Raw genomic sequence first — 27,306 nt, 5'->3', positions numbered from 1 at the left:
CAGTGTGGCATATTTGAATCACATAATGGTAACTTCTACCTAACGACACAGCCACAGAAAAACAAAAACGAGACCGCATGGATAAAAACAAAAAAAAAAATGAGACCGTATGGATGCACCCAAACAACACAACCTGTAAACTAGACTTGCTCTAATCCACTGTGCCAGCAGTCAGTGTGGCATATTTGAATCACATAACGGTAATTCAGTATTAAAAGAGTTGTACCTAACGACACAGCCACAGAGAAACAAAAACGAGACCGCATGGATAAAAACAATAAATGGAGGCTCCTACAACGCGCTTCAGAAACACCAGAAGCAAAGAAGTCACGGCTCCAAAAAGACAACAGCTCAACTAACGGAAATACAAAAACAAGCCCGTATGGATAAAAACAATGAACGAAGTCGCCTACAACGCGCCTCTGAAACAGCAGAAGCAAAGGAGTCACGGCTCCAAAAACAAAGAGCTCAACGATTAGAAATACAAAACCGAGCCCGTATGGATAAAAACAATGAACGAAAGCGCCTATTAATATATGCAAGGACGGCGGACGCAGGAAGCACCGAGGCGCATGCGCCAGAGCGCCTCAGCGCCCCAGAGTCAAACCCAGCGGCTTCCCAGAGTCTGATTAACTATTTTGAATTTACCATTTTATGAATGTTTTGTTTCCAATTTACTTCATTTAAACCTTTCCACTCCGGTATTGTTTGTATTTATAAGTGCAACAACTCAAAGACATTTTGGACTTAAATGATGAGACAATTAAAATTCAATTTTTGTTTTAATAAATTGATTAATTTTAGTACAAATATATGTATTTAATTCAATGAAAACTTTACCAGGACGCTCCCACCCTCTATCATTTGTCATTCCTCCAAATATCGGAGGGAATAGAAACGGATTGCCATTCTTGCATTTGCAATTCTTTAGAAAATCAGGGGTTTACTGGTTTCTGTAGAACAGTATGATAAGGCTACAGACCACTGGAAGGCAGAGGCTTATTTCTCTGGATGTTGTAATCCAGGTCCATCTTTAACATGCTTTGTGGGATTAAGATCACAAAATAAGGCAGGCCAAAGCAGCACCTGCCCACCAACTTTCACTCCTCAGGATAGTTGTGACCACAGCAGTTGTGTGTCCCCTAGCATTGTTCATATGCAGACAAGAAGGTTCATTTTGTGAGTTGGCCGTGTATTATTTTGGTCACTCAAGGACAGGACCACAGTGCAGCTTCATCAACAGTGTCAGTGCCCTCTCCCATGCTACTGGTGACATTTCAGGCATGATGGAATGTACTGAAACATGGCCTCTGTCTTGATGCAAGTTAAGCTTTGAATTAAGGCCTTTAAGTGAGGCACTGTCCTACTTGTACCTTGTTTGGAAAAAATGCACCTAATAAGTTTTTGTATATATTTCAAGCTACAGTGTCTTACTGGACAAGTTGTACTGATTTCCCAGAGGACTAAAACTGACAACTTAAACGGACACAAGCTATAATTTCCACATTCCAGAAAATACTGCACTTTTTCTCTTATATATGCCCATCTAAATTGTACCAGAGACTAAGGAGATGGTTAAACAATTAGGCCACAAATTTATAGTCACACTGTTAGAACACCAAGTCACTGTATCTTCAGTGGTTACTTAACACATCAGTGCTCGTTTGCAAGTGGGAGGAGAAACAGTTATGATGACATTTACTTTAACATGCAATAGGAAAATACTGACCATGAAAGGTGCTGTATAAACAAAAGAACCACCGTTATAATTCATAATTTTTTTAAATTTTATAACAGTTAACTTTTCTGCTTTGCATTTTACAGTCAAAAATTAACAAATGTAATTAAAACACACAAAAAGAAGCAGTAACTCTAAAAGGTAAAAACCTAACATTTTCCAAATTTTAACCACAATCCCACTTTGCACTGGCCACCAGCCAAATTTAACAGTAAACATCAAATCTTTACAGTCAGACTGCATTATATATAGTGATCTTACAGCACTACCCCCAAACTCATTTCAACTCATATGGCCATTGCCACACGAAGTTAACTGTGCAAGTAATTTTGAAATCTTATTTAAAAAACATACCGCATTCAAAAACATCAACATCACATGCATAAAAAGATTCTCCCTCTCACCTAATCTTGTTCATCATACAAGTATAGTAAGTGGATGGGGGAGACCCTTCGAAGAGGAGACTAATACAGAATAATAAGATGCTGTGAACCAACATTTATCCAAGAGAAGGAAAACTGATTTTTACATTGGGGTAGATGGAGCTTCCTAAGTCTGTTTAGACAAATCAATCTAGGAGAGGGAAACAAACTGGGGCAGATGGAACCCACTTAACTTGGGAAGGTAGTCAATCTAGGAGAAGGAAAAACTCCAATCACAGCCGGTGAGGAAGACAACAAGAAACCACCCCACCTATTCTCCCCCAAGAATATAACCAATTATATTGTGTTTGATTTGTGGACCTAGAGAAAGCATTTAAATCAACTGGGTAAAACTACTAGGAATAGTGAGACCCAGGAGTAGAACCAGTCAGCAAAAGTAACAACCATATATGGACTAAGAGAGGCATGTCAAATAGTAAGCTTTATTGAACCTGGATACTCTCACCAAAGTTATATAACATCTATTTCAAGTAGTGCTGGGCGGTATACTGGTTCATACCGAAAACCGTTTTTTATTTTTTTTATGATATGGATTTTTCTTATACCGCAACACCGGTTTAAATTGCCTAAACGACGTTCGGAACATGGCGCAGCGGGAAACTGTTCTAGTGGGGTCCTTTTTCACTGCTACACACAGATTTGTTGCACTAGGGCTCTTTTTCACTGCTACACCACCAAATAGTGGGCGGTAGCATAGGTATATGGAGGACTATTTCGGACAAAAATAAATAAATGCGCAAATAAATATTAAAGTTCTGTGAAATGTGAAAAATGGACAGAGAGCATTCCGAAACTGAAGCCAACGATAAAGTTGAACATGAACAACAGAAGAACTTTTGCCGAAAAAAAGGAGTCACGTCCGTCGCCTGGAGATACTTTAGTTTTAAAAGGTCAGATGTGTAAATACTGTTTCTATACTACTGGATAATATTGCAAGCCAAGTTGTACTTGTTTTTGTACTTGCTAGTGTATGTTTTGCTTGAATTCATCCTGCAATGTGCTGGCAACTCGTTCAGAGATGGGCGCAACTCTGAATGGATGGCATAATTAAACATGTATAACGAAGATATTTGTAAAGTTCTGAACACTCCGTCGGCTAAGTTAATAACTAGTTTTAATTTCACAAAGACATTTATCGTGTGGTGATTGGTAATGTGGAGAAAGAAAAAGGAAAGATAGGAACTGGGGTTTTGGTAGAGAGCAGGAATATCATGAAGTGAATGGATTCTGTGCGGTGATTGCTGCAGGCGCCTGCTCTTAGTGTGGAGGAAGTCAGTTTAAGAAGCATAGTGATTAACGACTGGGTTGGGGAACACAACACAAAGTATTTGATTTGCTGCATTAACTTATGACGGGGTTTGAGAAAATCTAGTAAATTAAACATTGATTTTAGGATGAAGTTTAGTTTACAACATTCTACTTTAATTATAAAATAAACTATGAGAATAAAGAGGAAATGTCGACTTTAATCTTGACATAAGCGTCAACATTAAAGTGGAAATGTCAAGAATAAAGTCAACATGTCGAATTTATTCTCGACATAGTTTTTTTCTTCCGTGTCCATATTTTTTTTTTTTTTCCACAGTGGCCCTAATGCGCTTCCATAGGGCTATACCACAAACAGCATTATAAATGCAAGTTGCAGTTTTACTATTTATGTATATAGCTTAGCTTGAAGCAAGGTCCATATTAATGCAGTTTGCCTAAATGATGGTACAGTTGGTAAGATGTCATCACCAAGTTGCACTTGTTTTATTTAATTTGGTGAATACTGTGTAATGCACCTGGGCTTGAAGCCTTGAAGTAATGGTGCAACTATCAGTAATACTATTATGTATGTTATAGTTATTATTTATTAGTTTAAATATTATGCAGTTTAATGATGGTAAAATTGTTTGAAAAGTCACTGAAAGAAATCAAGAGAAAAGTCATTGAAAGAAATCAAGAGAAATGCCAAGGCAGGACATGTTAAATTATCTGAAAGATGGTAAATAAAACCAAGAAACGAAGAGCAGAAGATAGAATACAATGGAGGAATCAGTGATCAAAAGACCTGCCTTAGTGCAGATAACTAAAGAAGTTGACAGTACAAGGCCTGCATAAGTACCAAACAATGAAAATAGGGCAATGCAAAATATATTTGAAAAGACTCAAGTTGAGAACTGCATGGTAATGATTTTTTCAGTCCTGCTCCCAACCAGTCCCGATAAAATTCCCTCCCATGTGCATCTGTTCCAGCTTGCACCTACTACAGTACTTCTCCACATTCCCCTTTAAAAGGCACTTAAATTGGGCTCATTGCCTAAGTGGTGTCTGAAAACAGCAGATTCTATGAACTGGTGGGTTGGCAGGGGGAGATGCACCGATGTGAATAATTCTCAGGTTTTTCTTTTTATTCACAATTATTAATTAATTACATCTTTTTACATAATGGGTGACCAGGCATCCTCTTATTCACAAAATAAAATTGCGGAACTGACAGGCATTTATAAAGTCCAAAAAAGTCAGCTTTTGTCTTGATCATTATTTACAAAACAAACAAAAGAAAAAAAAGCAGACCTACAGACTTTGTCTTGCGGTCACTGTAACTAGGGTAAGGCACAGGGTTTGTTTAAAAAAATGCAGATGTCAGTTTGCCTCAGGTGACAGCCTGGAGGGCTTTGTAGAGCCACATTACTATTTAACACCATCTACGAGCCACAAAAAAAAAAAAAAAAAAGTGAATATCCGCATTTGGCATGGGTAAAAAAATTGATTTACTGATTGTCATTATCCGTTTAAAAAGATATTGAATCTTAATGTCTCAAGATCGATCTTGTGAATCTCTATCCTGCTCAATTACTACTATACTGTATGTAGATTTTTGCTTATCTTCACTTTTGGCATCTTATCCAGTAGATGGCGGTAATTTGCCTTTTAAGGTTTTCTAAGGATAAAACACTTCACTACTATGCATAAAATGTGACCACTAACTGAAATCGGCGATTGACACTTAAATCAGATGTGCGGACTTACTACAGATTTAAATGGCGCGTTGGTAAAGAACAACTGTATAAAAGCAAAGCCATATGTATACTGTGCAGGTCAGAAGTTACTTATTGTTGCAACACAACTTTTGTCTTTGCTGCTCCCATTAGGGGTCACCAGAGTGTATCATCCATTTCCATCAATACTGGCATTGGCACCCCTGCAAGGCAGCATGCCGAGCTCCCGGCTTTATTCTCTCTTCACCTATGACTGCATGGCTAAGTACAGCTCTAATACTATCCTCAAGTTTGCCAACGACACCACTGTAATCTGATCAGCAAGGACAACGAGATGGCCTACAGTGAGGAGGTCAGACTCCTGGCAGAATGGTGCCAAGACAATAACCTCACCCTCAATGTTAGCAAAACTAAGGAGCTGATCACGGATTTCCACAAGCAGGTGAGGAAGCATCATCCCATTTACATCAGAAGGGAAGCTGTGAAGCAGGTTAGCAGCTTCAGGTTCCTTGGAGTGACCCTCACTGATAATGGCCAAGGCACACTCCAGCAGTAGATAGTCCAACACCACCTACTTCCTCAGAAAGCTGAGGAAGGCCCAGATGTCACCCACAACCCTGTGCAGATTCTATAGATATGCAATGGAATCCATCCTTATAGGATGCATTAGATCCTGAACTGAGCAGTTGCTGTACCAGGACCGCAGAGCTCTGCAGAGCGTTGTGAAGACAGCACAGCGGATCACAGGCATTCGGCACCCTGTGATCCACGACATCCACACCACACGCTGTCTCAGGAAGGTAAACCGTATCAGGCGGGACATTCATCCTGCAATGCCACTTTTCACCCTTCTTCCATCTGGGATGCGTCCATCTGAACATGCACCTCCAGATTCAGGAACGGATTTTATCTGGTCATCTCCACTGCTACTACTGTTACCCTGCATATGCATTTTCTGCCACTCTTTGTATTTTGTATTTATTCTATATTTATTTTGTCTCCGAGGTCTGTTCCCTGCCTGTGGAGGCAAATGCAAGTTAGCACTTCATTGTACATGGTACTTGTACACATGACAATAAAGAAATTAAATGAATTGAATATTTCTAAGCTTGAGGACTAAAACCACAAAAGGTAAAAGTTCCTGGCTCACAGCACATGCTATAAAACAGTATGTTTTGTTTTCACTCCTAATTTATTCACCACATATTGCTTACTACAGAATTTGTAAACACTTACCCCCTGGATGCCATTAAATCGAATTGAAGGGCAAGTTGACAGAACACCCTGTGTATTGAAGAAAAAAGAAAAGAAAAAGTTAAAATTTCAACCTCATCCAACCCCACTCCAACAACCAAACCTGAAAACCAAGTTTTCTTAATATGGTGTTAACCTGTGTGATGTATTATTTCTACTATATTATAAAATGCTACAGTTTGGCTTTGGTGGTGCAAATGAAAGAGGGAGGGCGAGTGTGAGACACACAAGGAGAAATAAGGGCATAGGAGCCACACTGAGTGTCACCTTCAAGGACAAAAAGTTTAAAACTGGACAGGAGGTGAACAAAGTGCTCCCGAAATTACAATGTGTGAGAATCGGGCTTTCCAGCAACACATACACGAGAGAAAGCAATGACCGGCAAGGCTTTTTGAGACACACAAGGATGCAGAGGAAAGGTGAACATACAGATTGGGCAAGAGAACATTTTAAAATTTCTTCTATTACCTGTAATATTACTAGTTAAATATAAAATGAAAGAAAGAATAGTTTGAGCAGTCAGGAAAAGGTCCTGATTTGTATCGTAAGTGTGTGCTGGTCACCGAAAACAACAATGAACTGCTTCAAGTGAAAATTAAATAATTTTCTAAGAAAATTATTTTTTTTCAATTATTTGCAGGTGGATACAATTGCCAGAAGGTGAAAGAAGTGCACAAATGAAACTTTCTTGCCTCAAAAAATCAATATATAAAACCCATGTCATCTTAAAGTAGTATGTGTTTGTTCTGCTGAGGCACAGGAGAAATTTTCAGACTTGGACAGTGTGTGAAGACTGTCAGTCTGACAATGCTTGGTATATTAATATCAGTAACTTAACTTGCTGGGGTTTTCATGGGAGATGGGAAGTGAACATGTACCAGTACCTAAAGAGAGACATGGAACTGCAGCTGTCACAAGCAACTAACACAATATAAGTCACTACAGAGGAAAACTCTTTGAAAATTTACTTTATTGGAAGAACAATGTCAGCTGTACATAATCTGATTGTAGAATCTCTTTTTGTAGAACTGTATTACATACAATTTACAGAACATCTTACAAAACAAAGGCTTATGTCTCATTATACAACTACACTAAGATTGCATGTTATTCTTAATTCTTTTTTGTCCTCCTGGCCATGTGACCTCACTATATTCTTTGTTAGGCCTACTTAGTATTGCCCAATCATATTTTTGTTTCATTGAGGACCAAGCTGACAAAGGGGTGATGATGTATCAATAAATGCCCCCAATAATGATATATCTGAAGACCCTGCTGCCTGGTGGTGGAAAAAAGAACTACCTTTATTATCTCAGCTGGCCTTTTCATATTTGTGTATGCAGGTCTCCTCTAACCCTAGAGAGGATTTTCTCCACTGCTGCACACAATATTCCCAGAGTGGTCACGCATACTACCAGTAAAGGCCAATATGCTGATTTTTCTTAACAAAAACTTGACTTAATTGTTGCACGGATTCACATACTTTGTGCATTTGTGAAATTTAGGTTGAAGAAAATTTTATATTTTATCTTGAAACAACCTGTTTTTGTTTAGCTGCTTCAAGTAAACTTTGTTGTAAAACTAAGTTGAACTCTTCAAAGAGAATAAAGAGTTTGTTACTGAAATATTTTGACTTTTTTTAAAAATCATATTAGAATTGGAACCATGAAGATTTGGAATTGATAAAATACAAACGAATACCCAACCCCATATACAACCGACCAAAGATTCAAACATGACTTCTAGAAGGGGATGTTAGACTTGACTGCAGTTGCTGATCTCATTTCCAGATAACTGGTGGGCATGTCAAATTACACAACTGCAAGCTTACCCTTCTTTGGACTGTCAATAGCATACTGCCCGACAGAGTCTGAGCCTTTACAAGGTGTTTACATGGTACAATAATTTCAACCATGTCTTCCCTTTCTTTCCCATTAAGCCATGGTATGTAAAGAATCAGACAAACTGCTTCTCTTCTGATTGTGAGGTCCAAATCACCCACGTTGCTTACTTCTTGTTGCTGCATTGTATGCTATGTACTTCCTGGTTCACATTCATTGGCTGTCAGCTCCCACACCCTTGTGACCTTAAGACAAAACCAAACCAGAACAATTCATGGAGTAGATGGTCTAAGCTGCTGGGTATGTCACACTGCACGAATGGCGGTTACAGGAGCATGCTGCAACTGCTTTATACTCACTATGATTATGTAAACGAAGTCAGTGACTGAAAAATGTGTAATAAGAGAAAAAACCTTATGATGAAGGACAAGCATTATGTCACAACTGGAGAATTCAGGCAGACAAGTTTGCTGCAAATTCTAGGCGCAAGATCATGCATTCATGAGGAATTAACAACTCGGAAAGTTGTATTTTCCACTTGTCTCACAACACGTGAACACAGCAATAGTCCTAAACCTGCAGGTTTCCTGGTTTGCCAGTGATGTATTTTTAATATCAATTCATTTTCATGTACTAGAACTATTCAGTTGTACTGTAATCTTCTCAGCTTCACAAATAACCAGCTAACGGTTCATGCTGTCAACAGAGCAATATAAATATACTTAAAGACTGATGGCAGACAATATCTGCACTTAGATCTTCAATGCTAATACAGTAAAGGCACCTCCTTAAAACAGACAATCAGGAATACATACAAGGGATTTTTCTTCTTGGTAAAAATACAGCTAATATTTTTAGGAACAGGAAATGTTTCTCCTTACTCCAACAGTGTTATGCTACCAAACTAAATAAATTAATCAAACATGGAGTAGTAACGCATCATAATGTTAATTATGGGTAAAGATTTTTCCAAAAAAAAAGGAAAAAAAAGTCATACATCTGATAAAACTAGATTTGCATATACCCACATTCACAAATATCAGACTACGGTACATAACTCAACCACATTGATCATTATAAAATAATAAATGGCCATATAAACCTCATCACTTCATTTTATCTAACATATCGAACATATGAGGTGTATGGATTACTGCAACATGGGCATGTAACTAAAGAAAAAAATACTCTGATCTTACCTAGAATTAAACCAAGGGTTTACCTGTAACTCTACCACTAGGGAGGGCAGAAAGTAGCTACGTTAGTGGTGGTTAGCAGAACATATGCCCCTCCCCCACGTCCTTTAAAATTTTCACATGCTTACTAAAGCATATCCTCAAATACATCTCACTCAGAAAAATGTATAACATTCTGTCTCATAAACCTAGGACACAATGTTTTTACATAAAGGATACAATGTTTTTACATAAAGGACACAATGTTTTTACATAAAGGACACAATGTTTTTACATAAAGATCGATAGATCGATACTTTATTAATCCCAATGGGAAATTCACATAAAGTTCTCTTCTTTGCCAATGTTTATTCTTAAAGAAAGTTGTGTGGGTTTGGGAAATCAGTCCAATAACTTTCACAATTTCTGTTCTCAGGTAAAAAAATACCACTCAATAGCTTTGGTGATAATGGACACCCTTGTCTTAATCCACATTCTGATTTGAAATAATTGAGCCTTATACAGTAATCCCTCCTCCATCGCGGGGGTTGCGTTCCAGAGCCACCCGCGAAATAAGAAAATCCGCGAAGTAGAAACCATATGTTTATATGGTTATTTTTATATTGTCATGCTTGGGTCACAGATTTGCGCAGAAACACAGGAGGTTGTAGAGAGACAGGAACGTTATTCAAACATGCAAACAAATATTTGTCTCTTTTTCAAAAGTTTAAACTGTGCTCCATGACAAGACAGAGATGACAGTTCTGTCTCACAATTAAAAGAATGCAAACATATCTTCCTCTTCAAAGGAGTGCGTGTCAGGAGCACAGAATGTCACAGATAGAGAAAACAATCTCTAGCAAACAAATCAATAGGGCTGTTTGGCTTTTAAGTATGCGAAGCACCTTGGCACAAAGCTGTTGAAGGCGGCAGCTCACACCCCCTCCGTCAGGAGCAGGGAGGGAGGGAGGGAGAGAGAGAGATAGAGAGAGACAGAGACAGAGACAGAGAGAGAGAGAGAGAGAGAGAGAGAGAGAGAGAGAGAGAGAGTTTGTTTTTCAGTCAAAAATCAATACGTGCCCTTCGAGCTTTTAAGTATGCGAAGCACCGTGCAGCATGTCGCTTCACGAAGCAGCTGCACAGAAGGTAGCAACATGAAGATAATCTTTCAGCATTTTTAGACGAGCGTCCCTATCGTCTAGGTGTGCGAACAGCCCCCCTGCTCAATCCCCCTACGTCAGGATCAGAGAAAGTCAGCGCAAGAGAGAGAGAAAAGTAAGTTGGGTAGCTTCTCAGCCATCTCTGCCAATAGCGTCCCTTGTATGAAATCAACTGGGCAAACCAACTGAGGAAGCATGTACCAGAAATTAAAAGACCCATTGTCCGCAGAAATCCGCGAACCAGCAAAAAATCCGCGATATATATTTAAATATGCTTACATATAAAATGCGCGATAGAGTGAAGCCGCGAAAGGCGAAGCGCGATATATCGAGGGATTACTGTAGTGGCATTCAAATGTATGGGCACCATTGCTTAATGTGTCTGTTAATGTGAATATTCAAGTGAGCAGAAGATGAACTTATCACCAAAATGCATAAAGTTAGATGACATTTCTTTTCTGCATGTTATGCAACATTAGTGTATTGTTTTTATTTTGTACAATTGCACAGTAAAAAAAAAAAAGGAAATGAGCACCATGCAAAAGTTTGGGCACTCCAAGATATTTGTGGACTCAGAACTTCAGTAGCCCGTTAATTGTTCACAGTCATCGTTAGGAAACCCCAGGAGATGCAAACTGCATAAATTCTGACTCCTTAAACCTTGTCCCAACAATCAACTGCCTTGGGCTCCTGTAAAATGCTACCTATAACTGTGAAAAAATAAATAAAATTAAGGCCCACAAAGCTGGAGGAGGCAACAAGACAGTAAAGCATTTTCAAGTAGCCATTTCCTCAGTTCATAATGTTCAGAAATGGCAGTTAACTGGAAGATCAAGGAAACTTTCTGAAAGAACTGTGCATTGGATTGCTAGAAAGGGAAATAAAACCCTCTGATTGCAAAAGACCTTTACGAATATTTAGCAGGCTCTGGACTGGTGGTGCACTGTTCTTCTATGCAGCAATGTCTGAACAAATAAGACCTTCATGGTAGAGTCAGCAAAAGAAAACCTTTTATGCGTCCTAGACAACAAAATTCAGAGCCTGAAGCTTGCAAATGTACATCTAAACAAGCCTGACACACTTTGGAAACAAGTCCTGTGGACTGATGAAGTCAAAATAGAACTTTTTGCCACAATGTGCATGGGTATATTTGGAGAAAAAAAAAGGGGCCAAAATAAAGGAAAAGAATACATCTCCAACAATTAAGATTGGGGGTGGATCAATCATGCTTTGGCCTTGTGTTACAGCCAGTGGAACAGGGAAAATATTGTTGGCAGAGGGAAGAATGGATTCAAATATATACCATCTGTAAAAAAAAGTTCTACACAAAAGTTTTGGAATACCTGAAGAGGCACAAGCTGATGGTTCTGCTATGGCTCTGAGTGTCCCCCAATCTAAACATTGAAAATCCGTACATAGATCTCAAAAGTGCAATGCATGCAAAGCAACCCAAGAATCTTGCAGAACTAGAAGCCTTTTGCAAGGACGAATGGGAGAAAATACCTCAAGAAAGAACTCAAAGACTCTAAGCTGGCTACAAAAATCTTTTACAAACCATGATAACAGTACACCCTTGACTTACGAACTCATTTCCTTCGGGAGGGCTGGTTGTAACTCAAGTTGGTTAATGTTTAATTTGTAATATTCAGTAGCATTGGCAATGGCATGACTCAGTAATAACCAGATAGACATTTGATCTAATTATTACTTATGGATTTGAGAACCAAAATTTAAATATTTCACCTTTAAGTTATTTTTGATCGCTACTTAATTACATCTTCCAATGGGCACACCACCTATTATGGGAGGGGCCAATGAGGTCAGATGCAGTGTGAGTTGGCCGAAGGCGGGGACCTTGGCAGTCCGATCCTCGGCTACAGAAGCTGGCTCTTGGGATGTGGAATGTCACCTCTCTGAAGGGGAAGGAGCCTAAGCTAGTGCGTGAGGTTGACAGGTTCCGGCTAGATATAGTCGGGCTCACCTCGACGCACAGCTTGGACTCTGAAACCAGTTTCCTTGAGAGGGGCTGGACTCTACCACTCTGGAGTTGCCCCCAGTGAGAGGCAACAAGCAGGTGTGGGCATACTTATTGCCCCCCGACTTGGAGCCTGTTTATTGGGGTTTACCCCGGTGGACGAGAATGGTAGCATGCCTCCGCCTTCGGGTGGGGGGGATGGGTCCCAACTGTTTGTGCGTATGCGCCGAACAGCAGTTTGGAGTACCCATCCTTTTTGGGGTCCCTGGAGGAGGTGCTAGACGGCATACCTTCTGGGGACTCCCACGTACTGCTGGGAGACTTCAATGCTCACGTGGGCAATGACAGAGAGACCTGGAATGGCGTGACTTGGAGGAATGGCCCCCCCGATCTGAACCCGAGTGGTGTTTTGTTATTGGACTTCTGTGCTCGTCACGGATTGTCCATAACGAACACCATGTTCAAGCATAGGGGTGTTCATATGTGCACTTGGCACCAGGATGCCCTAGGCCTCAGTTCGATGATCGACTTTGTGGTCGTGTCGTTGGACTTGCGGCCACATGTCTTGGACCCTCGGGTGAAGAGAGGGGCGGAGCAGTCAACTGATCACCACCTGGTGGTGAGTTGGCTTATAAGGTGGTGGAAGATGCCGGTCAGGCCTGCTAGGCCCAAACGTGTTGTGAGGGTCTGCTGGGAATGTCTGACAGAGTCCCGTCAGAAGCAGCTCAACTCCCACCTCTGGCAGAACTTCGACCACGTCCCGAGGGAGGTGGGGGACATTGAGTCTGAATGGGCCATGTTCCGTGCCTCTATTGTTGAGGCGGCTGACCGGAGCTGTGGCCGTAAGGTAGTCGGTGCCTGTCATGGCGGCAATCCCCGAACCCATTGGTGGACACCGGCAGTGAGGGATGCCGTCAAGCTGAGGAAGGAGTCCTACAGGACCCTTTTGTCCTGTGGGATTCTGGAGGCAGCTAATAGGTACCGGCGGGCCAAGCAGAATGCGGCTTCGGTGGTTTGAGGCAAAAACTTGGGTGTGGGAGGAGTTTGGGGAGGCCATGGAGAACGACTTTTGGACGGTTTCGAGGAGATTCTGGTCCACCATCCGACGTCTCCAGACGGGGAAGCAGTGCAGTGTCAACACTATATGGCGGGGATGGTGCGTTGCTGACCTCGACTCGGGACGTTTTGGGTCGGTGGGGGGGAATACTTCAAAGACCTCCTCAATCCCACTAACCTGCCTTCCAATGAGGAAGCAGATCCTGGGGACTTGGAGGTGGGCTCCCCCATCTCTGGGACTGAGGTCACCGAGGTGGTCAAAAAACTCCTTGGTGGCAGGGCCCCGGGGGTAGATGAGATACGCCCGGAGTTCCTCAAGGTTCTGGATGTTGGACTGTCTTGGTTGACACGCCTCTGCAACAATCGCATGGACATCGGGGACAGTGCCTCTGGATTGGCAGAACGGGGTGGTGGTCCCCCTTTTTAAGAAGGGGACCAAAGGGTGTGTTCCAACTACAGAGGGATCACACTCCTCAGCCTCCCTGGAAGTCTATTCGGGGGGGGTCCTGGAGAATACGGTCCGTTAGACAGTCGAACCTCGGATTCAGGAGGAACAGTGTGGTTTTCGTCCTGGTCACGGAACAGTGGACCAGCTCTACACCCTTAGCAGGGTCCTGGAGGGTGCATGGGAGATTGCCCAACCAGTCTACATGTGTTTTGTGGACTTGGAAAAGGCGTTCAACCGTGTCTCTCTGGGAATCCTGTTCATAGTTCATAGCTGAATTGCACAGTTCCTGATTAGCCAAAAGTGTCAATTATCAGACAATTATGTAAAATGCCAGAGCTAAATCTACATACACTTAATTACAGTCCAATTTCAAATCTGTCTTTTCTCTCTAAAATACTTGAAAAAGTAGTCTCAACTTCAGTCTCCTTACATGTTACAATTTGAGAAATTCCAGTCTGGCTTCTGCATTGGTCATAGTACAGAAACAGCACTAACCCATGTTGTAAATGATATTCAGATATCATCTGATGAAGTCCACAAAAATGTTTTTTTTTAGGCACAGCATTTGACACCATTGACACTTCTATTTTATTATGGAAGCTGGAAACTTACATTGGGATAACAGGTACTCTGCTTGCCTGGTTTAGTTCTTATCAAATTGTATGTACATTCAGATTTCAAAGTCACATTATGTGTTATTACAGTATGAACATAAATATGGTGACAGTACTCCATAATTATACTCAGAAGTTAAATAATGGTGTCCCACAGGGCTCAGTACTGGGACCATTACTGTTTTCACTTTACATACTTCCATTAGGAACTTACACTAGAAAATGTTTCACTCATATGCAGATGACACCCAAATACACCTTTAAGACCAAATGACATTACTCTGATGTCATTCTTAATTGTGTCAGTGTGTTAAAGGAGTGGATGGATGAGAACTATTGGTCTCTAAATACAGAAAAATCAGAAATGTTTATTGAAGGGATTGATAGTGACCACAACAACATTCTGTCACTCATTACCTCCCTTGGAGTCACCATTAGTTTTAGCATGTCAATTAAACAAACACTACAAAAACATGTTTTTCCATTTTAAAAATGTTGGAAGATTGTGACATTTTCTAAATATGCAAGATATGGAGAAACAATGCATTATTCACTAGCTGTTCAAATCGTTCTTTATGCAGCTACCAGTTAACTCAAAAGCACATAACTCAAGTTCTCAAGTCCTTACACTGGCTCCCAGTTGAGCTTTGGGCCAACGTCTAAATCCTCCTATTAACCAATAAAGCCCTGCTTATTTATCAGAGCTTATTACTTACAAAAGAGTGCATACTGCAGTCTCAAGTTGCTTGCCTACCTAACATTCTAAGGATTAATAAAAAAAAAAAAAAAAGAGTGGGAGGTCAAGTTTTTAGTTTTAATATATCAAAAAATTTGCACAGTGTGCTCCATCTCAAAGAAAAAAAAACATCTAGACAAAATTCTTTGAAAAAGAAGTGTACCAAATTTGATCTTTATGTGTGTGTGTCTTTTGAAGTATTATAATGCTCCAAATATAACTACCAGAGATGGTTTTGTTTCTTTTATATGCAAAATTAGAAACTTAAATCTATTCAAGAAAAGTTCTCAATCATGAATAATGTCTTAGAGAGCCTGCATTGCTTGATCATATAATTTGTAAATATCCTACACTTAAAACATTTTTGGCATAAATTTTCTCTCTCAGCCTTTGATTTAAAAATGTTCAAGAGCAATAACTGGGGAAACAACATGGGGGATAGAAAGGTGCTATATTTAGTGGAGAAGGAAAAAAAAAAAAAATGAAAATGTTTTTACTTAACTAGAAGAAATGTAACTTGCCTTCTATTCCCCAGTGGAAAAGCAATGTTCTAATTTGGGGAAAAAAAATCAAATGCTCTTTAAGAGGATCTGTTTAGAACAGGCATGTTAAACTCACTACCATTGGTGGGCCGCTTCGACTGCCATACGTGCGTCAGCGGGCGTACCGTAACAAATACTATTATACTATTATACAAAGTTACTGTAGCTTTCTTTCCAATACTGAAAACTTTAAAAAATGTAACACTTAAAGTTTAAAGAAAAGCAATTTATTTCCATGCAGTCTCCAAACAACAGTGTAGAATTAGAGTCTTAACCTCTTAGCTAGGTCCTTATTAAATTACTAGGCTCACCCGCCTTTTAAAGCGACCAACTTTTATCCTCAATTTGTGTGCGCTCCATGTGTACATCAGGCATGTAAGTGTAGGGAATGAGAACATCAAAGTGCCCATTCATAACATCTCCCGAAAACCTAAGTTTTTTTATCCCTTCGAGTGCCTGTCCAAACTTGGAGTGTAGGACTCCATAATAATATACTTGAAACTCATAGGGGAACAACTCTCCCGCTGCCATTAGCTCAGAAATGGTACCATAAGTTTGAGACTTTGACATTTCAGTGAGATACTGAAGCTCATTTGTATAAGAGATTCCTGACGGCATCATTGTAAATGGCTGAAACCTTGACCAATTACTTAAAACACGTCGTACAATGTCAGCCTGAATCTGTACCGCTAAAGACGGAGTTTCATGCACTAAATAAGCTATAGATGAGAATAAGCAAGCACCATCTCCCCTGATATTTACTACGCGGTGAGGCATTTGTACTCCATCAACATTAATTATTTCCAGAGACATCATTTTTTCTAGTTTTCCAGCGCATCGCGCACAAAAGCAAGGGAACGGTGGGAGCACCAGAACTCTGCTCACATCGCGTCGCTTCGTACCGCAAGTAGTAAGTCTGTGATAAGCGGAATACCGCTACGATTTGCACTCACGGGACGGAAGGATAATCCTGACCGCTTTTATATAGTGTCTTGATGATTGATATTCATTATATTATATTCATTGCTTATATAGGAGCCTTACAGTGTGAGATTCATTTCTTTTGTAAGCGGAATACCGCTACGCTTTGCACTCACGGGACGGAAGGATAATCCCGACCGCTTTTATATAGTGTCTTGATGATGAATATAATATAATGAATATCAATTGCTTATATAGGAGCCTTACAGTGTGAGATTCATTTCTTTTGTCCCGACACTTGGCATCTCTTGTTAGTAACCAGTTCGTCAATATCAGGCTTGAAATCTTGTGCAGCTGCAACTTTTATGAGGGATGAAAGGTGCTCGAAGGTAAGTCTTGAGCGATGTGGGGTTTCGGTAGCTTTCATTAACAAAAACAATTGTTCATAAAGGTAAGTGCTTCCAAACATTGACAGTACTCTCGATGCCAACTTACGGATCTGCACATACGAGGGTGGCAGGTAAGCATACAAGCCAGGCACACCAACTTCGTTGTATTTTGCCTTCAGAATAGAATCTGACTACACTTCAATCAATTCCATTTGGATATTCTCAGGTGCATTCTCAACGTTGTAGGAGAACAGCGCAATGCCCTGCATGTTTGTGTGAACTGAAATCGCGAAAATGCTCACTGAATTCATTGCTCAGTAATTCAAGTTGGAAAACAAATCCTCCAAAAATCAAATTTTACTTTACTGTTTACTTCAAACTTTATATTGTAAAATAAGCCGATATGCAAAAAGCCACCTGACCTACAATAATTTTACAAACTCAAAATCACAAAAATATGTTAATAAACAACTCACCAACTTCTCGCGTCCACTTCAGATCTTCAGCTGTAGTCTGCACTAACTGTTCGTTACAATACTAGCACAAAATTACATGAAACTAGAGCAAAAAAACTTGAAAATATGCGGGCTATTACTACTCGTGATGGTCAGTTCTGCCCAGTGGCCAGTCTCAGCAGCCCAGTCAGTAGTGTAGCCTGCCGGGGGCGGCTCTAGGCTCGTGGCGGCCCTGGGTAGAGAAAGAATCGGTGGCCCCTTCGCCCGCCAATGTCAATACGGTATCTTATGCACGGCGGATGGCCACATCCGTTGCGGACACTGCATAGCTGCCTCGTGCTCATGACACGCTTCTATATACGCGTGTCCTTATCTTGAAAACCAAGTGGCGGCCCATGATATTCTCATTACGGCAAAACATACTACATATAGCTTACTGCTCCGACTCTAGCGACATTTGTAAACACAGCGTACTAATTAACAAGAAACAGAATGTTTTTCGGCCACATTGCCGTCAGCTGTGTTATTTTCTCTTTCTGTTTTATATTCAATATATATTGGCGTGGCGGCCCCTGGGATTTGGCGGCACTGTGCAGGTGCACAGTTTGCACATGCCTAAGGCTACCCCTGCTGCAGCCTAGCACTTCAGTTGTGACGCTGCGGCTCATTAACTTTGGTCAAGGCTGGTTGCTATACTAGCAGATGACGTTTCCGGTACCGTAATGCCATGGGAAAACGCGCTTTTGTCAGAAGGCAGAAGAAAGAAAAGTCAATAAGTAACACCGAAGATGCAGAATGATTCAATCACAAACGACAGTAATCATTTTGTACAAGTTCAGTGCTAACTAGGATCTGTCATGCGGGCCGCACAGATTTCTGTTGCGGGCCGCATGTGGCCCGGGGGCCGCAAGTTTGACATGCCTGGTTTAGAATGTATTCAAAACTTGGCAAAATCTAATTAATGAAATTTTAAAGTAAACATGCCAAGGCCTGTGCTGAACCTTTATTTTGTTTGCCGTTTATCCCATAAAGAAAAATTTTTGGCATGTTTATATAGTTGTATAGCTTTCTTCATTTGAAGCGTAGTATTGTACTGCCGCTTTTTATTTAATTGGGTTACGTTTAGGTGATGTTTCAAATTTCTTACAGGTTTTTAAAAATTCACTCCCTCTCAGGGTTTAAATTAACTTTTCATTCAGACTGGCATTTGGTTAAAATAATTACCAGTACTGTGAAAAGAAAAGAAATAGGCCCAGTGCACTTGCTGGGTATTTGCTTCACTGTGCAATGGTGTGTAAAAGAATCTGACTACTCAGTTTCTACTATTTTTTTTTTTTTAATGTGTGTAGTTAACACATGCAAGAAGGTTAGCTGAAGCCAACAATGCAAATGGAAGATCGGGGCACCTACTATACCACTCTACAATTCCTCTGAAACCAAAGCATGCCAAACCACACACATATTGGCACAGGCACGAAAGTCAAACACACCACTATATTACTTGTAGAACTCTGACATGTATTGATAGAGACTAATGAAATGCTAAAAGAGGCCTATTCACTGAAAGTAACAGGTGTATGGTACTGGTCTGTAGAGTTCATTTGAAATTTTTAGGGTTTTTTTATGTTCTTTGGAATACACAAATACAAAAAGAGGGGATTCATGCAGAGCAGCTCAATTTCATTACCACTGTTTTATGCATCTTACATAGACATTAAGCAATCTCACTCAGCATTGTGTAGGGTTGTCAGAAGTATCAAAATAACAATTTTAAAATTACTTCAATACTTATTTTTCATGGTGTTGATTCTACAGCGTACATAAGGAATGCACCTTCACTTCGCTCTAGTAAGCCTCAAACTATCAATTTGTCTTACTAGAGTTGCAGCCCCATTTTCTTCCTTTCACAGGTGTTAATAAGATGGCTACTTCATCAGCACTGAACCCTTCATCAGCACACTTAATTGATAAACAGGGCATCCTGAGTGTTGTCTGGAAAGATTTTGGATTTGTGCAAATGCGAACAGAAAACCACATGCAAACATGTATGCAAGGTTTGCTACCACAACCAATTTAGCCAAACACTTGAAGTATCGACACACCAGTCAATATAAAGAGTTTTGAGAGATATCTTGTTTATAAATTACAGAGGCATTAATAAGTATAAACCTGTATAAATGGAAAGAATGAGGTGCTTATTGTTCAACAGGTTGAAACTTTTCTGTAGCAGGTTAAACATTTAATGCATTAAGGCAGGAGGAGTCTGCAGTTATGTTTCCCCTTATGCCAGTTTTATTCTGAGCTGTTCATTCACGGGTAACACTTTAGCCTTAGGACTGTCAATTCCTAAATTTTTAAAACCACAAGATGAAATGTGCTGCCATAGCGCATTACTTTTAATTTGCACAATTTTGAAATTATCTTTCGTCACATTTACTATACAAGGCACTATGGCACTACAACTTTTTAGTACTTACAAAAACACAGTGGCACTACTCCTCCACATAGAGTCACAAAAACATTTAAGTTTATTTACACAAAAATGCAATATGCAGTCTTTTTATGCAAAGACTTCAGGTTTAGTTGTCTAAGAGAATGGTTTACAAAAGACCACTGTTTTTCCACTTAAATGTTTAATTTTTTGTTTTAATATACCATTATGTTAATGTTTTAATATGTTTATGTATCCTGCAAAAAGATATATTTATAAAAGAATGCAACATTGTTTCAATTCATAATTAATGACATTTGTAACATGTCAATGTACTACCTCTGTAACAGTATGTTTTCATCAATGTTTACTCCTACCTTTTACAAAAAATTGCACTACATCAAGTACTTTCATCTAACTAATAAAACTATTTTCCATCTAATTAAAGATTTTAATACACACAGAACTCCAATACATTTAAATATATTTTTATTGAGTTATACACTGAACTGGGTATCAAAAATTATATCAAATTTCAATATCTTGCTGTATCAAAGCTTGAAATTTATGACAAAAGTGTCTACTGGTCCCTGAAGCATGTGGTATTTCAAACTGAAGTCCCATTCAGGAACTATCCACAGCAGACTCCAAAAGCCTTTCCTTTTGTCTTTGCCAAGCATACCAATGCCAAGACTACAATCTCTGCTCTCTACTGCTAGCAGACTAATTCAACGCAGAAAATAATGCAGAATGCTTTACTCAGCCTATTTCTTTCAATGGTTTGTTCTGAGCTATGCAGGAACACAGTCCAGAAATTTTCACTAGGAAGATGATCACGTTAGCATTTACCAAAGGCCGTCATACAAGAAAGAGTCAAATCAACATTTCTGAGGCTTACAAGCTGGTGTTAATCTAGTTTAACAGAGTGTAACTCTTAACAGGCAAGAGGACTGGCACCTAGACATGCAATTCTACAATGATAAAATTGTTAAAAGGAGATAAGAACCAATCAAATTCTGGATTTCTTAGCAGAATTTCAGACAACCAAAAAAATATCAACATTTCTCTCATAAGGTACTATTTATGTAAAGTTCATCCCTAAAACCTCCATGTGTAACAGGTTTATTTACTCAGAATCCACCCAACCTGCAATTCAGATGAACACAAATGTATAATTTGTTATATTGTTAATATGGTACAGTTTACTTTAAAAAGCTTTAAAATTATGCATAAATATATTCATGTTCACACACAGCAGGTCAACAAGTCTCATTGCTGAGCAGAGAAAAAGTATTTGTGGGTCTGGAGAAAGAAAAATGTACCAAGGGAACATAGCATATGTTTATCTTTAACAAACTGTACAACATGAAAAACAGCATTTAATCACTTCAAAACCCAGATAAAGCACTACTGAATTATGACAATGTCATTTACCAGTACCCTGAATAAAATTTGCCACACAGGTAAGGAGTAAATGTCCATTTTTTATTTTTTCATCCAAAACATATACTCCAGTAAATGAAAAACAATTGTTATATTCCCCTTCATCAGTTTTTAGTGAATTATTTAAGCAAAGTAGCAAGGTAATGCTACAAGGAGAGAGATTCTGTTCAAAATCAGTATTAAACCAGATTCCACACTGCCTAGGAGTTATGTTAAAAAAATCCACAAGAACTTCATTTTTTTTTTATTTTCACAACAATGATTGAGAACCACCATGCAAACAAATCACTGATCCCAAGGAGGAATGGTCTCACTGGCAGAAAGCTCACATCCACAGAAATGTGCCTTCAAAGCTAATTTCATTGCTTCACAAGACTCGCTGTGAGGCGCTCTATTTTTAGAAAGGAATAGCGAAAAACATGCTATTCGATGTTCTAAATTTACACACAAACTCATACAAGGAATGAGATACTCGCACACAAGGAAATGGATATATGCCTACACCAATAATCATAGTCAGTTTTGCACAAATTCATTACCTTAAGCACAAGCTTTCTCTAGTGTACAAGATTCTAATGGCTCATGTAATAAGCTACTATTGGCTCCACTTCATATGAAATTCACAGGCTTATGTAAATTGTCTGTAAACCTTTGGGGGAGTTAACAGAAAAGATGTGTGTACGGTTTAGAATAGAATTACTAATCAATAACTCAAAACTTAGTTTTCACTTATGTAAAAAACCAAGGTCAGCAGCCAACATGCTTTTTTTTCCCCCAAACTTGTATAGATTTACCAAAATAATTACTGAGAGGACTTAGAAGCATCTTATAAAAGAGTTTCTCAAGCTATAACATCAGCCTCCCCTCAAAACAACTTCACATGATCTAATACAATCACATAAAAAGCATCATCAATGTCACTTTGGACAAGTAAATGTGTACGAGTTGCATCTCTTACAAGTATACAAGAGTGTCTAAATTTTACTAACAAGTGAAGGTTTACGTGTATACAGTGAAGACAGGAAAAATTGTTTTATAAACATGACGGTGCACTACTCAGATCCGTATAGCCAGCCAGTCCTCAAAATAAGGCAAGGAGCTCTGGATTTGCCAGACGCCTGCCAAAGTTTCAGTGAATCAAAGTAATCTGTAACAGTTGGTTTGTAAAACCATAAAAGTATAACATGAAAAGAAACTTGTTTATGGGGGCATTATAGGGCCCATGCTTGCTTTGATGGGAAAGTGGCAGTTTTAGTAATTGTATGGTTGCTTGTGTAGATTGACAGCCAAGAAAAGTGCCTCAGTGAACTTGGTCACTAACATTATTTGTACTATTAAGGGAAATGTGCTATATAAAATGCAAAACAGACAGGGGAGTGTGCATTTAGCAAGGAGTGTTGGTGCTATATTACAAACAAAGAATGATGCCATCATATACATCACTTCGAAGAACACAATGTTAACATGTGTGAAAAAGGTGGGAGTAGTTTACATGTTGCATTTCATATGCAATAATGATAAGTCCAATGTCTTAGGTACTACACTGTGCTCATTGCCTATTGAAAACTGGGGCTGCAACAACTAATCATTATCGATAATTGATTTTTAAAAACCCCTCCTTTAACCACCACTTTATCGTGGTGGAGGGGTTTGCGTGTCCCAATGATCCTAGGAGCTCTGTTGTCTGGGGCTTTATGCCCCTGATAGGGCCACCCAAGACAAACTGGTCCTAGGTGAGGGATGAGACAAAGAGCGGTTAAACAAACCTTCTGTGATGAATGAAAACTTTGGACGGCGTTTTCCCTTGCCCGGACACAGGTCACCGGGGGCCCCCCCTCTGGAACCAGGCCTGGTGGTGGAGCTCGATGGCGAGCGCCTGGTGGCCAGGTCTGCACCCATGGGGCTTGGCCGGGCACAGCCCGAAGAGGCAACGTGGTTCCCCCTTCCCATGGGCTCACCACCTATGGGAGGGGCCAAGGAGGTCGGGTGCAGTGTGAGTTGGGTGGTGGCCGAAGGCGGGGATCTTGGCGGTCCAATCCTCGGCCACAGAAGCTGGCTCTTGGGACGTGGAATGTCACCTCTCTGAAGGGGAAGGAGCCTGAGCTAGTGCAAGAGGTCGAGAGGTTCCGGCTAGATATAGTCAGACTCACCTCGACGCACAGCTTGGACTCTGGAACCAATCTCCTTGAGAGGGGCTGGACTCTCTACACACTCTGGAGTTGCCCCCAGTGAGAGGCAACAAGCAGGTGTGGGCATACTTATTGCCCCCCGACTTGGAGCCTGTTCATTGGGGTTTTCCCCGGTGGACAAGAAGGTAGCCTCCCTCCGCCTTCGGGTGGGGAGACAGGTCCTAACTGTTTGCGCGTATGCGCCGAACAGCAGTTTGGAATACCCACCCTATTTGGAGTCCCTGGAGGGGGTGCCAGAGGGCATACCTTCTGGGGACTTCCTTGTTCTTCTGGGAGACTTCAATGCTCACGTGGGCAATGACAGTGAGACCTGGAAGGGCATGATTGGGAGGAATGGCCCCCCCCGATCTGAACCCGAGTGCCATTTTGTTATTGGACTTCTGTGCGCGTCACAGATTGTCCATAACGAACACCATGTTCAAGCATAGGGGTGTTCATATGTGCACTTGGCACCAGGACACCCTAGGCCTCAGTTCGATGATCGACTTTTTGGTCGTGTCGTCGGAATTGCGGCCACATGTCTTGGACACTCGGGTGAAGAGCGGGGCGCAGCGGTCAACTTGATCACCACCTGGTGGCGAGTTGGCTTCGATGGTGGGAGAGGATGCCGGTGAGGCCTGGTAGGCCCAAACGTGTTGTGAGGGTCTGCTGGGAACGTCTGGCAGAGCCCCCTGTCAGAAGTAGCTTCAACTCCCACCTCCGGCAGAAGTTCGACCACATCCCAAGGGAGGTGGGGGATATGGAGTCCGAATGGGCCATGTTCCGTGCCTCTATTGTTGAGGCGGCTGACCGGAGCTGTGGCCGTACGGTGGTCGGTGCCTGTCGTGGCAACAATCCCCGAACCCGTTGGTGGACACCGGCGGTGAGAGATGCTGTCAAGCTGAAGGAGTCCTACAGGACGCTTTTAACCTGTGGGACTCTGGAGGCAGCTGATAGGTCCCGGAACGCCAAGCGGAATGTGGCTTTGGTGGTTGCCGAGGCAAAATCTCAGGCGTGGGAGGAGTTTGGGGAGGCCATGGAGAAAGACTTTTGGACTGCTTCGAGGAGATTCTGGTCCACCGTCCTGTGTCTCAGGAGGGGGAAGCAGTGCAGTGTCAACACTGTATATGGTGGGGATGGTGCACTGCTGACCTCGACTCGGGACATTGTGGGTCGGTGGGGGGAGTACTTCAAAGACCTCTTCAATCCCACCAACATGCCTTCCAATGAGGAAGCAGAGCCTGGGGACTCGGAGGTGGGCTCCCCCATCTCTGGGACTGAGGTCACCGAGGTGGTCAAAAAACTCCTTGGTGGCAGGGCCCCGGGGGTGGATGAGATACGCCCGGAGTTCCTCAAGGCTCTGGATGTTGTAGGACTGTCTTGGTTGACATGCATCTGCAAAATCGCATGGACATCAGGGACAGTGTCTCTGGATTGGCAGACCGGGGTGGTGGTCCCCCTCTTTAAGAAAGGGGACTGGAGAGTGTGTTCCAACTACAGAGGGATCACACTCCTCAGCCTCCCTGGAAGTCTATTCGGGGGTCTGTCAGATAGTCGAGCCTCGGATTCAGGAGGAACAGTGTGGTTTTCGTCCTGGTCGCGAAACAGTGGACCAGCTGTACACCCTTAGCAGGGTCCTGGAGGGTGCATGGGAGTTTGCCCAACCAGTCTACATGTGTTTTGTGGACTTGGAAAAGGCATTAGACCATGTCCCTCGGGGAATCCTGTGGGGGGTAATCCGAGTATGGGGTCCTGGACCCCCTGATAAGGGCTGTTCGGTCCCTGTACGATCGATGTCAGACCTTGGTCCACATTGCTGGCAGTAAGTCGAACCCGTTTCCAGTGAGAGTTGGACTCTGCCAGGGCTGCCCTTTGTCACCGATTCTGTTCATAACTTTTATGGACAGAATTTCTAGGTGTAGCCAGGGCACTGAGGGGGTCAGGTTTGGTGGACTCAGGATTGGGTCACTGCTTTTTGCATATGATGTTGTCCTGTTTGCTTCATCAGGCTGTGATCTTCAGCTCTCTCTGGATCGGTTCGCAGCTGAGTGTGAAGCGGCTGGGATGGGAATCAGCACCTCCAAATCCGAGACCATGGTCCTCAGCCGGAAAAGGGTGGAGTGCCCTCTCAGCGTTGGTAGCGAGATCCTGCCCCAAGTGGAGGAGTTCAAGTACTCGTGAACAATGAAGCATGAGATCGACAGGCGGATCGGTGCGGCATCCGCAGTAATGCGGGCTCTGCATCGGTCTGACATGGTGAAAAAGGAGCTGAGCCGCAAGGCGAAGCTCTCAATTTACCAGTCGATCTATGTTTCTACCCTCACCTAGGGTCATGAGCTATGGGTAGTGACCGAAAGAACAAGATCGCGAATACTGAATGAGTTTCCTCCGCAGGGTGTCTGGGCTCTCCCTTAAAGATAGGGTGAGAAGCTCAGTCATCCAGGAGGGTCTCAGAGTAGAGCCGCTGCTCCTCCGCATCGAGACGAGTCAGATGAGGTGGCTCGGGCATCTGTTCAAGACGCCTCCTGGACGCCTCCCTGGTGAGGTGTTCCGGGCACGTCCAACCGGGAGGCGGCCCCGGGGAAGACCCAGGAAACGCTGGAGGGACTGTCTCTCTCGGCTGGCCTGGGAACACCTTGGGATTCCCCCGGAAGAGCTAGAAGTGCCCGGGGAGAGGGAAGTCTGGGCATCTCTGCTGAAGCTGCTGCCCCTGCGACCCGATCTTGGATAAGCGGAGAGGATGGATGGATGGATTTTTAAAAATATTGGCAACAATCACATTCATTGATTAGTTGATTACATCATTAGGCTGAGTACATTGTGACACACAATTGTATCACTACTTCATTCAGATGTGAACATATTTGAAAAAAGGCAGACAGTAAGCAAGTGCCAGAAAAGATAATGCGACCTAACAGTTTAGAAGCACGTGACTGTAAATGCAGAAAATGATTTTGAGTTGTAAATTGTGTAGGTCTGACCTCGTATGGCATGAGAGCAAAACGGAAATGCACAAATATCAGAACTGGAAACATACCGATTCAGGCTCTGTGAACTTATTGTCACACCAGTAACTTGAATGTTACTTCAACGTTATGTGATACAGATATATAAACCCAATGTTTGCTTGGCATAATGACATGACTTTCAGTTTAAAGTGAGGGATAATTTGAGTCATAATCCAGCCCTCTACAATGCAAATAAAACGCTAGCATATGCAATGTAATTTTACAATAGGCGACTAAAAATGTGTCATTAGCCACTAGCTAGTAAATATTCTGATTTTCAATTAACATATTTGGGTGTTTTTTTGTTTTTTTTTGACATAGTCACTCTGCTAAATTATGGTGTTCCATTACATGCGTGCAAACACATGTAATATTATGTACATGCTTATAAAAAATAGTTGTGTAGAAACAGAAGTCCCTGTCCAAGGAGAATTTTTTTCCCCCAGGCTCATATGCAAAGGAAATCAAAATCTCACAGCACATCAACCACGAATGAAAGGCAGATCATTAATTTCAAGTCAAAAG

General features: G+C 41.4%; 1 protein-coding gene across 2 annotated transcripts in view; it reads right to left on the bottom strand.

The window, feature by feature from the left end:
• Positions 1 to 27,306, bottom strand: part of ell (elongation factor RNA polymerase II) — a 99,480-nt gene that overhangs the window by 46,753 nt on the left and 25,421 nt on the right. For both annotated transcript variants that reach the window (XM_028816375.2, XM_028816376.2), the window contains exon 2: positions 6,402 to 6,449. In XM_028816375.2, the coding sequence (XP_028672208.1) occupies positions 6,402 to 6,449 (48 nt within the window). The remainder of the gene's footprint in view (positions 1 to 6,401; positions 6,450 to 27,306) is intronic.

The sequence above is a fragment of the Erpetoichthys calabaricus genome, chromosome 12 (assembly GCF_900747795.2).
Source record: "Erpetoichthys calabaricus chromosome 12, fErpCal1.3, whole genome shotgun sequence".
NCBI classification, from domain to species: domain Eukaryota; kingdom Metazoa; phylum Chordata; class Cladistia; order Polypteriformes; family Polypteridae; genus Erpetoichthys; species Erpetoichthys calabaricus.
This window is presented reverse-complemented; position numbering and strand designations above follow the sequence as displayed.